Source organism: Tympanuchus pallidicinctus, unplaced genomic scaffold (assembly GCF_026119805.1).
Source record: "Tympanuchus pallidicinctus isolate F22 unplaced genomic scaffold, pur_lepc_1.0 scaffold1, whole genome shotgun sequence".
NCBI classification, from domain to species: Eukaryota; Metazoa; Chordata; class Aves; order Galliformes; family Phasianidae; genus Tympanuchus; species Tympanuchus pallidicinctus.
This window is the reverse complement of record NW_026294618.1, coordinates 3,731,521-3,744,934: the sequence shown is the minus strand read 5'-3', so window position 1 is coordinate 3,744,934 and position 13,414 is coordinate 3,731,521. Positions and strand designations below refer to the sequence as shown.

At 46.8% G+C, this 13,414-nt stretch overlaps 2 protein-coding genes across 3 annotated transcripts in view; one reads left to right on the top strand and one right to left on the bottom strand.

Moving 5' to 3' along the window:
- Positions 1 to 13,414, bottom strand: part of XKR6 (XK related 6) — a 433,654-nt gene that overhangs the window by 298,903 nt on the left and 121,337 nt on the right.
- The window catches only part of BLK (BLK proto-oncogene, Src family tyrosine kinase), a 36,136-nt gene continuing 27,602 nt past the window's right edge, over positions 4,881 to 13,414 (top strand). The window contains exon 1 of one of the 3 annotated variants that reach the window (XM_052692506.1): positions 4,881 to 5,345. Coding sequence is in view for 1 of the 3 variants with exons in the window: in XM_052692515.1 (XP_052548475.1) it covers positions 13,079 to 13,158 (80 nt within the window). In the remaining 2 variants the exon portion in view is untranslated. Of the gene's footprint in view, positions 5,346 to 13,027; positions 13,159 to 13,414 lie in introns of those variants that run through there. The other 2 variants (XM_052692505.1, XM_052692515.1) reach the window with 2 other exon arrangements.

Genomic DNA, 13,414 nt, shown 5'->3' with positions numbered 1-13,414 from the left:
ACATTTCTGATGCAAGTGCAATTATTATTATTATTATTTTTTGCTTGGACAGCACCCTCGTTTTGTCAATTTTCAGATATGCAAATGCAAACAGCCTGGCAATCAGTTCTCCCAGCCACCTGGCAGCTTGCACCCACCCTTCCTGGGATTGCTTATGCTGAATGGGGACTGGGGAGACACGAGAGCTGTTCCCTTGCTGCTTAAACCCTCTGATATGGGGCTGTAGCTGCATTTCTAGACTTAGCACCTAATTTCATGCAGCATCTCATTGAAACAATCCTGGGTCTGTGCTGATCACAGAATGGCTTGGGTTGGAAAGGACCCTAAAGCCCATCTAGCTCCAATCTCCTGCCATGAACTGGTTGCCAACCACTGGGTCAGGTTGCTCTGGATGAACCAAACATTATCAAGGCATGGACAAGGCCCAGGGACATGTAGTTTTGACGAGGGATCAGCATTGTTCAGAAATGAGCAAGACTTAGGCCCCTTCCTTGGAGGAAGACAATTTGGATGCGGCCACCCAGCTTTGACAGGAGCATTTCATTGCACGGTGAGGCCAGAGGGGGTAAGTTGGCCTCAAGGCTAGAGAGAGTCATAGAATCACAGAATGGCCTGGGTTGCAAAGGCCCACAATGCTCATCCAGTTCCAACCCCCTGCTGTGTGCAGGTCACCAACCAGCAGCCCAGGCTGCCCAGAGCCACATCCAGCCTGGCCTTGAATGCCTGCAGGGATGGGGCATCCACAGCCTCCTTGGGCAACCTGTGCCAGTGCCTCACCACCCTCTGGGGGAAAAACTTCCTCCTCATATCCAACCTAATCCTCCCCTGTCTCAGTTTAAAACCATTCCCCCTTGTCCTAAAAGGAGAAGAGAAGCTGTGGTGTGGGTTAGTTTAGGAGCAGAGGTGTTGCTGCCAAGGCTGGACATCTCTGTCATCGCTGTAACAGACCACACATGGCCACCCGCTCCCTCTTCTGTAAATGTTTATTTTTAATTTAGTTGTGTAATGGATTTCAAATTAGCTGCCATAAGACGCCAGTGAAAGGCTGGAGCCTCATCCCTCTGAAGTCTTCTCATGGGTTTTTAATATTTTTGGCTTGCATTTATTTCATCGTCTTCGCTCAAAGGACCTGTGGCAGGGAGTCGTTCCTCTCCTTCCACCAAAACCCTTTCTGTGATGAAGCTCTAACCCCAACCACCTGTGGTGAGCACCTGAAGATTAGCATCTGAGATCCAGTGGTTGGGAACCCTGCCCACACAGGGCACAGGGATTGGAACCTGATCTTTGAGGTCCCTTTCAACCTAAGTGATTCCATGATTCTATGATCAGCAGAGGCATTGTATGATTCTTTTGTATGACTGAGTGCAAGAAGTCAAAATAAACCTCTACAGAGCCTATGCCATCCATATGTGTGGCTCAATTCTTTTTCCTTATGCTCAGTGAGGCCTTTCTGTTGCACTCAGAGCTGCAAAAGCTGCTCGTGCCCAGAGCTGCACCCTTCAGTATCCCTGAGCAGAACACCTGAATCCTTTGAAACACCATGATAAAAGCCTGGGTCAATGCTGAGATGTTGTTTTGCAAAGCCGAAGCTGGCAGTTGCTTGCTACAGAGGTAATTCTGTTCTCATTGCCCAATCCTCCACGCTGCCCTTGTGTCACTAGAAACAGGCAGAAGCAGCCATTCCTCTTTCATAAGGGCAGCTAGGATTTGAATCACCTGCTCCTTTCCCTGGCTTTGGGGTAGTTTTACTTGTAGGCATCCTGAAAATGGAGCACAGAGGAGCTGGACCTCCCAGCATGGAAGTTGGCCATTTTGTAGTACCACATCTTGGGAGTGTCTTGGAAGAGCATCAGTGGTGGCTTCTTAACTGGTCACCAACTAAATGCCTTTTCCACAATACAAAGTCCCTGAAACCCAGCTTGCCAGAACTAGAATGAGGAGAGGATTCCACTATTCCACTACTGATCTACCCTAGCTGCCAGCAGCTTCTAACCACTGCATAGATACTTGGAGGAGAGGAATGTCCTCTGAAATGGTCAGAGAGCCATTCGTGTGCTTGTCAACCTTGAAATGGGATGGAGGCACCTACAGAGGGCAGCAGGTCTCCAGCTAATGCTTTGCTCTGGTCACTGCAAGGGAACCACTGTGTACATAGAATGTGTGCAGGGGGTTGTGGACACATGGCTGCTCATGGCCAGGGGTCACTGGGGGATCTGGAGGGACCAGGAGATATCCAGGACGATGGAAATGACCTCGTGATGCAACGTGGTTTAGTTGTCATGGTGGTGATGGGTTGCTGGGTGGACTTGATGATCTTAGTGGTCTTTTCCAACCTTCATGATTTTATGATTCCATGATTCTAAGCTCATCCTCGTGGAAAAGCAACATGGCTTAACTGGGGACCTCTATATGGAAGACCCAATCCAGCTTGGGTGTCACCTATGGGTAATTGCTGTTTGCCCCTTCATACTGTCTCACTGCAGTTCACCACCCCAATGGAAGGGTTGGAGCCCACCAACTCTTTTTTTTTTTTTTTAATAGCTTAAAAAGAATCAATATGGGGACTGCAGAACTTTGTAAATGTATGTGTTAAGGTAGCAAATTATTCTTCCCTTCAACTCCAAAAACTTCTCTAAGGTGTGAAGAACTGAGAATCATTTCCAAAGAAAATCATAACCTTTTCCAAGGATTCGAAGTAGCTCATTTGTAACTGCTTCCTTTGAGAATCTGCTAACCCCAGTTCATTGCAGCAGCCCAAAGAAGAAAAAGCATTTAGAATCTCAGGAACAAGATGTAGTTTTTTTCCACTCCTCTCTATCTTGCTGAAAAAAAGAAAAAAAAAACAGTATGTGTGATACTCTTTCATCCAAAATCATTGTAAATTATTTTCCAGAAGTGCTAGTGAACCAAGAATTACCCTTCCAGTCTTACCTGGTTTTCCAGTAAGGCTACTTAGTAAAATGCCAGATGGACATCTTCCTAGAAAAACGTGACAGTGGAGGGATTGGGCTGGATACCACCTACCCAGACTTCAGCTCAAATATTCTGTCAGGCCTAAATTTGTTACCATGGCTTCCTGATCTAAAGAAGAGAAAGGTAAGGAAAGCTTATCTCAGATAGTGTTTCAAGATGGGATGAATTCCCTTCTGGAATTATGAGTCCATCTTGGGTTAAGTACTGAGATTCAGGTAGAATTCTAGAATCATTGATTTGAGCAGGACCATAAAGATCATCCAGTCCCAACCCCTGCCATGGGCTGGGTGCTCCCACCAGACCAGGCAGCCCAGTGCCCCATCCATCCCAGCCTTGAGCACCTCCAGAAGAACTCACTGAGGGAATCCCTATGCTTACTACCCTTGATCTGGAGATGTGAGATATCCCAGATGTCCACATCTTCCTATGTTTGTCGTGCTGTTTCTGATCAGTATCACCAGTTCAGAGCTGTGTGCCCCATATGTCTGGGACCTCTTCTGCTAGGCAACATCCAAAGGACCTGCTGGCTCCTTCTGCAAAGGTCACGGAGGCCCCACATGTACAAATAGGGGCCACATGATGATGGTGGATGAGCTCTCTAGGATTCAGCCATTTCTCAGTTCACGCTCAGTGACACACTATGATATTTTTGAGTGAAACCACTGTCACAGCATGGGGTGAATTGCACAGCATGGGCAGCTCAATTCCCCAGTGATTTCATCAGCATCTGCAGAGACCAACAGGAGCTGTAAGAAAGCTGTCCTGCGGCACAGCAGTGTCCTCCAAAGATGCAGGCTGCAGCATCCCTGTCCTTAGCACCCCTCTTGGTCTCTGCATCAGCATCTGCTCGCTCCTATGGCAGGAACTGGGTGAGATTTCCTGGATTTGCATCTGATTGACAGACAAAAAAACAGTTTCACTTCATCCTTTGGTGGCATGACAAACTGAATCTGACCAATAGCTTCTGCTCAGAGAACAAGTGAAAGACAGAGCTATTTTTGACTTTTTTTTTTTCTGCCCAATAGTTTGATTTTCCTTTTTTTTTTTTTTTTGTTGCTGTTTCTGAACAAAACTGACCCATTTTGGAAGCAGTCACTAAAATGAAAATAGTGTGTGAAATACGATTGCTTTTTAGATTCGTCTGCTTTGTGGTTTCTTTTTTTTTTCCAGGATAGGGAATGAACCATAAAAAGAAAAGTTCTCAACTTCCAAAGACCACTCTTTGGAGGTAGTCCACCATTCCCACATTGCCTTTGGCAATGTTGTCTCAGCCAGTGGTGCTGCCTGAACTGCAGGACCTGAGATTCAGTCTTCTGTTAGATGAAACTGTAAGTCCCCATCTCAAAACTTAGTTGGTGAACACCCACCAATGAGCCAGCTTCAGGTAGGATCCCTGTGTTTGGCAATAAGCTTGGGCTGGCTGGTGTTGTCTCAGCAAAGGCTCCATCCAAAACCCAGCAGAACCAATAGGAGATGCACATCAGCTGCCTGGCCTTTAGCTGGGTCTGGAGATCTGAAACCCACTGAGTGGTTGGAAGCAATCTATGCCCAAAGACCTATAAGATCTTAGGAGACTTCACATACATGGAATAAAGAGATATGATTATGTGCTGTCATTTGTCTCCTGCATCTCTCTCCTCCCCGTGCCCTAATGACAACGTAGCTCTGAGGAGGAACCTGACTGTTCTCTTTAGATGAGATTTGAAGCAGAAGCAGAACCTCAAATGGAAAGTGAATGAGATTACAGCACTGTAGCCCTGATAATCACAAAATGGGAAACTGCTCAGGCTAGAACCTGATAAGCTCTCACAAAAATTAAGCATGCACAGTAAATATCTCCACTCTTACCATTGGCCCAGAGTGCTCTGAGCTGTGAGTGGGCCAATCTAGAAAACTGAAGGGCCCATATTTCTCCTCCCCTTTACAGACAAGCTTTAACGCCCTGTGGATTCACAGGTGCCTTTCAACTCACATCAGCCTGAATGAGAGCAGTTTGGGGCATCTGTTGAGGAGGAACAGTCTTTTTTAGATGCTTTTTTACAGCCTTTGCGGATAACGGTTCTGCTGGGCTGGCCACATTTCTAACATTAGCACTAAATGAGCAGTGTGGTTATACTACCAGTCCTACAATATCTACAAGTGTAAAAACCTGTGTGATTTGTCATTCAGCTGTTGTCGACAGGAAGCCACTAACAGCAGCCAACTGACAACACCAAGAAGAATTAGGGTTTCTCTTTCTACGTGCTGTAAGGATTAAAGCTTATCAAGGAGAGCTTAAGCTCTGAAGTTCACACCCTACAAGAGCTTATTACACTCTGGTAGACAACTTGGACCAAGTGGGCTATGATTTAATCTGACAAAGGAGCAGCCAGGTAAGTGCAAACAGTTTTACAAAACCTTTGCTTCATTCTGCTGCCTGTTTTTTGCCCACCTCTCCATTGGCTGCATCCTCTTAGAGTACCCAAGATGCGATCCATCTGTGGTTATCGTCCACGCATTAGTGGTGACTGAGCCCTTAAAGATGTGTGGTGGGATGGTCAAAGGGAATTGGCTGTGGGTTGAGACAGCGTGCATTTCTCCCTTCTCTTCTGGCTACGTGTATCATCTGGAATCTGGGCACCCTCTGAGGTGGGAGTGATGCTCTAAGCCAGAAGCTGACCCAGGCACTGATCAATCTCTTTCTCCTAAAAAGAAACCAAAAACTTATAAGTAGATGAAAGCCCTTAAAATGGCAAAAGGAAGTAAAAATTTTGATGCTTGTGTTCTTGGTGGCGGTTGCTGAACTGAGTGCTTGGATGCTGCATACTGTGCAGAGAAGGGCTGAGGCTTTAATTCCCCTTCTGCCAAGATGGTCACTGGGGGCTGGGGATCTTTCCTTTGTGCCCTACAAATAGGTTGGATTGTGCTGAAGCTGTTTGGGTTTTTTTTGGAGGTAATAACTGTACTTTCACCACCTCCTCCAGTCAGTCTTGTACTTAATAATGCTGGTTGTGGACAAAGCTTCTGGCAATCTGGAGTGCCCCAGTGGAGTTATAGGAACTATAGGCCTCATGCTTCTCTCTTTGGTCACTTCCCATGCATGCAATCCTCCACAAACCTCCATGCCTTTCACGCTTGGTTGGATACCTCAGACACCACTGTGTTTCTGTGAGACATCCATGAGGGACGAGCAGCTGCACTGACATAGGCTGTTTGCATCTCAGAGCTCTTCAAACGTTTGCTTAAGGCTTCATGGCTAGTTTGGCAAGTTAAAACTTTCTTATGGCACTTTACCTTTACTTTACCCTCCCTGTGAAATGGGGACACTTGTTGCCTATCTTGTAAGCATGCTGCAAGATTGTATTGATGATGAATCTTCATAAACATAGAGCCAGGAGAAGGTGCTACACATAGCACTGACATGTGGTTCCAGGTCTGGTGTGTGCTAGAGGAGAGGAGACAGCAAGAAATTAAGGGGAGAATAAGTCAGCTGCAGACCAGCAAAGGCATCCTCATTAATATGCTCCACCAGTCATTACATGAAGGTTTAATTAAATCTTTGTCAGAAGGTCTGAGGGCTGCAGAACGCATGGTTTCTTGCACACATCTTGTATTTTCTCCTAGCCCTTCTGCAGCTCTATCATTATGCTGATGCACAAAAATCTGTAAAGTAAATTTGTTCGGCCTATTCTTGATTTGCCTTGCCAAGACAGGGCTGCCGCTGCACCTTGGTTGCAGCTAAAAGGCAGAAGGATGAGTTTTCTGATGGAGGAGAAAGAACCTAAGACATATTTAAGTGAAAATTTCGCCAAGGTGCCCCAAAATTTCTTTTTTTTTTTTTTTCCTGCTTATGTAACAACTTCCTATATTCTACTTAAGAGAACTTGGGGTGTTCTTTCTTGCATTTCTGCCCTGGAGTGTTGTGTTCCTCAGCCCCTGTTAAATAAGACCATGGTATCTCAAACTGAGCGTTACAAGAAATTGAAGTATTTGTGTGCTTTGGAAGAATCTGAGCATCTGTTCCAGACAAGAATATCAGCTCTTTTATTTCTGCTTTGTGACTCTCCTGCTAACCATGCATTCAACCTTTAACTCTCCATGAAACCTCTGTGGACACTTCAAAGTCCCGTGGGTTAATTAGGCTGTCTCCTAGTGCAGACATGGCTTTTGGAAAGGGGCTGTCGTTCACTAGCAATACCATCTGGAAACAGGTCCTGTGAGTTAGATGGGAGTCACGGCACAACACTGGGCAGAGTAGGAGCATTGAGGAACACTGTTAATTCATCATTACCTGTCTTCCTTTCTTCCTATCGTCTTTTCCATTTTCTCCATGTTAAAAAGGCAGTTTTCTTGCTGCTCTTCCTGCAAGATGCAGGAGGCAACCAGGCGTTGACTCCGTGTGGATGAGCTCCCTTACGGTCAATAGTTTCCTGCAGATGCAGAGAGTTCAATCACGGGCAAATGTTTTGCAAGATCTCTGGGGCTAAATCCTGCTGGAGCCATCAGCAACCCCAAATTTTCCATTCACTTATTCATCTTCTGTGGTGCAAGTCAGCTTTTGTGTTAGGGTTACAGCAGATGGCAAACAGCAGAGATTAGAAGTAGCGGAGGGGATAAAGATGGATGGAATTCTCCCTTTCCAGAGGTCTTGGCAAGAGATTACAGCCTCAGGGTCCTGCTACTTGTGGAAGAATTAGCTACACCGTCAAATGTCACCATGGAACTCAAAAGAAAGTACATCCCTGCGTGAAACAGGATATTCAGGGTCATGGTTATTGCTTAAAAATAAATGTTAAAGCGCAGCTTACCCGGCGGGAACATAAAGCAGACCTCCAGTGCTTTATATTGGACAAGCCCTGTGCTTCTCAGAGATCCGTCTGTCTTCCGTATCAGGGCTAAACCCACTTGAATTCCTTCCACCGGCCAGCCAAAAAAAATTCCCCCCCAAAAAACAAAGCCCAAAAGACAGCAATTCCTCGTGTCGAAATAAAAAATGGACTCGTAATTATAATCACTTCCAAGAAAATGTTGCAACCGGGCTGGAGAACAATGTTTCTGGGGTTTTGCAGAGTAATTTTGCTTTTGTTAATGTTGGTCAGTTTTAACTTGGAAAACATTGTGGTTTCGCCTATTCAAGATTCCAAACCCAATTATAAAATGCCCAAAGCGAAGGCACACAGCTGAACAAAGGTGCAGACAGGGTGAACAATGTAGGATTTTTGCAAGAAGTGCTGCTGTTTGATGTATGTCACTGGCACGCAGAGAAAGAGGGAATAAACTTCACGTCTGTGATGGACAGGATAAGCAGATGGAGCTTTCAATGAGGGTAATTAGTGCTGATGATTAAGAAGTCATCTTAAGGATGTAAGAATTGGAGGGCTGGGACAAACTGCCTGGGGAGCAGTGGGAATTTGCATCGCTGAGATTCTGTAAGCACAAGTTAGGCAGTCTCTCAGAAATGATATAGGCCCACTGGACAGATTAGATGACCATTTAGGCATCAGTCCTATATTTCACAGAATCATAGGGGTTGGAAGGGCCCTCTGGAAATCATCTCCAGCCCCAAGCTGAACGGGTTCCCTAGAACCTACAACCCTGTAACATATATATCGTTTCTGACAGGAAACGAGCAGAAAACTCTCTGCTCTTTACCCCCTGCAAACTTGTATTTACTTACGAAATTGTTTGTTTGATTTGACAGAATCTGATAGAACGCATTCTGCTCCTCTGGGAACAGAGAAATCTGTTACTGATCAAAAAGCAGCGCGCAGGATCCTTCGTGTCTGGCATGTCAGGCACGTAGGAGATAGAGCAGAAATACAGATGAGTCCTCTGCTTCTCTGATGAGAGAAGAAGAGTGAAAAATTACTTGTTTGTCTGGGGCATCTGGGCCGCTTCACCAATGGTTGGATGTGCAACTCTTGGAGGTTAAAGGCTGGGTGCACAGACTCCTGGTGTCATTTACATAAAAGTCTTTATGGCCAAGAGGAAAATGAGGCAATTAACTGTCCAAGTCACCAGGGTCCATGTTTCCTGCACTGTGATGTATCCTAGTGCACAGAAGGTCATAGCTTGCTCTTTTCTCAGACCCCTGCACTTCCCCAGGTAATGGTGACGAGTGGTGAAGGACCATCAGATTGCACAAGTTGCCTCCATAGGAGGGTACCTCCCTTCTCAGTGAAGGAGTGGGAAAAAGGGAAACCCTTCTGTGGGCAGAGGAGCTAAGATGTTGCAGGACCTACCTCAGTTCAGGTTGGTGCCTAGCCAAAACCTGAGCCGCAATGGCTTCTGTATTTATGCGAATAACTGCTCACAGTGAATGGCTTGAAACCAAGAATATTAGGGGCAGCACAGCTCAAAATGGGGTTGGAGCTAGATGATCTTTGAGATCCCTTCCAACCCAAGCCATTCTATGGCAATAAATGGGCTTTGAATACAGGTTAAATGAGATCTATGGAAACATTAAGGCATCGTGATGGAAGGAGAGAGATCCAAGGCCGTGTTAAACAAAAGGACAAATTGATACAAAAGCTTTTACTTGACATTTATCTCAGAGTTTTTTCCCATATCTCTTACGTATTTGGCCTTCAGCACTCGAGAGGCAGAGGAAGAAGTCTGCAGCTCTTTGAGACATGACTGCAGCCAACACGCATCAGAAATTCTCATTTGTTTCCAGAGGGAGAATACTAGTCAGTCAGGGTCTCAGCTGACGCAAATAACCAGAATAGGCATGATGTGAGCTGCCTGGCAGGGAGGGCTGGGGAGGAGAGCTTGTCCCACATGGGCAGGCTCCTGGGTGCAAGGAGAACAGATTCTGCCAAAGCTACTGGTGTGTTTTCATCCCTGTCCCTTGGGGTAGCCATGCAGTGCCTACATGATTCAACAGGTTAAACGAAGGAGAGCCCTGAAAAGTCCTAGCAAGGAATTTGCCAGCAACCACCGTATTTTGAAAGGTGAGAGATTTTACTATTTTATCACTGGAGATGCTGCCTTCAGAGGTCAGAAAGTGTAGGTGGTCGCAGCCGTGATCTGCTGGAGCTCAAGGAACGTTTGGGCGTAGCTCTCTTTGGATTTTGGGTGGTGCTGTATGAAACCAAGAGTTTCAACTCAGTGATCCTCATTAGTCCCTTCCAACTTGGTTCCTATCCTACAGTTCCTATGAAAATGGAGGCTGCAGGGCTGTTTATCACACATACAAAGCTGATGTGTTATCACAGAATCACAAAATCACAGAATTGTAGGGGTTGGAAGGGACCTCCAGAGATCATCGTGTCCAACCATGAGCATGCTCATCAAGAAGCATGATGTTGCCATAAATTAGCTTTTAATCTACCAGGGGAATGGAAACTGGAAGGTTCAGATGGTAAATTAGGCTAAATTAGTCTTGTGGAGTGGTAAGTCCTTGAGGTAAGTCCTACATGTCCTTAGGTGCCTACAGGCACCTAAAAGCCATGGAGGTGGCAGTCACTGCCCCTGGAGCTGTTCAAGAACCATGGGGGTGAGGGATATGGTCAGTGGGCATGGTGGGGGTAGGTTGAGCTTGGACTTGGAGATCTTAGTGGTCTTTTCCAACCTTCATGATTCTATGACCCTATGATTTAGCTCACAGGCTGGATCCATGCATGGCTTTTGGGGGACTATAAAAGGCAGCAGAGACCAAGCAGCTGTGGAACTGCACACTGCTCCTGGAGAACATCTAGGGACTGATGCACTGCCATCTCCCTACTTGGGAGGGTGAGGTAACAGCCTGCATTTTCAGGATAAAGAAATTTGGGGCAGGTGGAATCCATCTGGAGTGACCTGGGAACTGCATACAAGACATTTTGGTTTTTTTAGTGCCGTTTTGTATGCTTTCTGAGTGATTTCCTACCAGTTATTCTCAAAAGACACCTTTAGGCTGATGCTTCATCACTTCTGAGTAAGCAAACTGCAGAAGGGATTCACTTGTGTGAACGCCCATACTCTGGATCTCATCTCAGGGCAATGAGATTTGCACGTGGAAGCAGTAGTTGAAGGGCTGACCTGCAGGTAACAACCAGTGTCACAGTCCGGATACCTTCAGGAGCAAAAAATCTCCTTGGAATGAAATGGATTTACCTATTCTGCTTATTTAAATTTCTTTCTTTGAGTTGCTTTAAATGTGTCCATGACTGGAAGGGTCTGCACAGCAGCCTGGCTGTGGCTGCTGGGTTTCCCCACTGCCAGAATTGGAAATGTGTCTCAAATCAGAAGCAGGTCGCCCTGTTTCCCAAGATGACTTGGCAGCCTTATTTCTAAGCCTTTGCTGCACCTCATGGCAGCTTCTCCTTCCTACCTCTGCGGTGGATGGCAAGCCGCCTTCTGAAAAAGCAACTTCCTTTTTTGTAGGAGTAGGAAGTGAAGCTCACTTAGCAAAGAGCAGTCAGGTACCTCAGATGAGCTCTCTGCCAAAGAGTAAAGCCCTTCCCAAAAGCTCAAAGTGCTCCAGCTAGCCCTAACACTGCCATCCCCTTCCCCAGCCCCAACCCGGCCCTCTCTGGCTCTCTGTCTTCTCCTCTGTCCTTAGCTGGAGAAGAGTGGGGACAGCAGAATGCAAGCTGGTGAGGGAGAGGTCTGACAAATCTGCAAGGGCTTCCTCATTTCTGTATCTCTTTGGTATGCAAACAGCCAGCCTGGTTCTGCACACGCCTGGCTGGGGGCAACTGAGTGGGTGTCTGCCCTGGTTGTCTGCAGGGAGAACCTGTGTTGACCTTGGCCTCTGCCAGCTATCGGTCAAGGGGCATGGAATGGCCCCAGAGAAGATAAAGTACCCACAGATTCCTATTTAAGGCCCAGCCTAAGGTCCCGTGGTCTTGCAGCCCTCCATGGGATTTTGTCCTTTTGCCAGGAGCACAGAGCACTTGCAGAGGTGATGCCCATGAGCAGCAATGGGGCAGTGGGCAACTGCATCCCAGAGCAACTTCTCCACATGCACAGCATCGTGCCCTCAGCCAACCCTGTCCCGTCCTTGGGTCTTATGGCCATTCAGGGTCCTTTGCTTTGACAGCGCTGCCCCACGAAGCCTTTCCCCTGCCAACATCATCAGCAGAACGTGGCTGACTTTGGGGCTGTGTGCTGCACTGAACGGATGTCGGCTTACGTCTGTCTTCCCTGTGAGAGCGGCTGAACTACAAAGCATGAGGTCTCTCCAACCTCAAGAGCACTGAGACCCAGCATCCCTTCCCTCCTGCTGACCCATATGTTACAAAACCACAGCATGCAACAACCCACAGAGGTCACTCAGTGTGGTGTTTTTTTTTTTGGGGGGGGGACTCTGTCCTTGCAACAGCTTAAAAGACAACAAACAGCAGCCCAGCAGGTCTGTTCCACAAACACATTGAAAATACCCTGGTGAAAAAATCCCTTTAGGCACCCTATGGGAAGCCTTAGGAGTCGGTGGGAAGAAATTCTGCTCCTTATACAACAGTCGTCTCCTGAGACAGACAAATTGCAGCCTTCCTACTGAGCGTGCTGAGGCAGAATGAGAAAGTCACTTCTTCAGAGTCACCCGCAAGTCTCTGTCCAGGTCTTCATCATTAGACCGTGTTGCCCCCTCAGTTCTATGGTTGAGTAGGTTCATAGAGGGTTGGGGCTCCCTGGAACAAAATGCATTTCATCTGAAAAAGTCTTTTTTTATTGTTTTTCGTTTTGTATTTAATCACTGCAAGGTTTGTTCAGCTGTTTCCTAAAGTTTGGTGGTTTGCGTAGTGGAAACACGGCCCATTCACAGTCGTCACAGCTTATTTTAATGACGGCTGTTAGTAGCCTGTGGGTTTTGATGGGTTTTGTGCCTGGGTTCTCTCTGAGTTTCTCGCCTTCCTCAGTGCTGTTTTGGCCAGATTGTCTGGGAAGTGCGACTTGCCCCCCCTCCCGGATGGATCATGCCAATATTTAAAATAGAGCAAGGAATCCTCTGAGGGAAGAAAGGAGTCAGTTCTGACACGGAGACGTGATTAAAAAAAGAAAGTCCATTAAACGCAATCACAAAATCAGGCTGCTTCTGCAACCTGGGGGTGCAACATTCTAAGCCTTCAGTCCTATGGATGGTGGGGACGTGCTGTGAGCCAGGGATCTCTAACGGGGAAGTTTTCTGAGGGCTCTCAGCCCCATGGAGCATCGGTCATGGGTCGAACCAGTGCTTCGCCCATCCTCAGGTCGTGTCTCCAGGAGCAGCTTCATAGGAAACAGGCAAGTAGGGCTCATCCCACCCCTCTGAACGTTTCCCTGAGGGTGGGGGAGGCTTTCTTCTACCTTCTTCCTCTTTCATTCCCTCTTCATTTGATATCTCCCTGCCCTGTGTCCTTCCCCCTCTATCCATAAGACAGAAAGAAAGATGGGAGCAGCACCAGTGGTTGCTATAACCTGGTCCCAAGGGATGGTTTTCAAGGAGGCTTTTCCCTTGGTTTGCAGCTGAAAGAGAGAAATGTGTGCCAGGTGTGTGTAC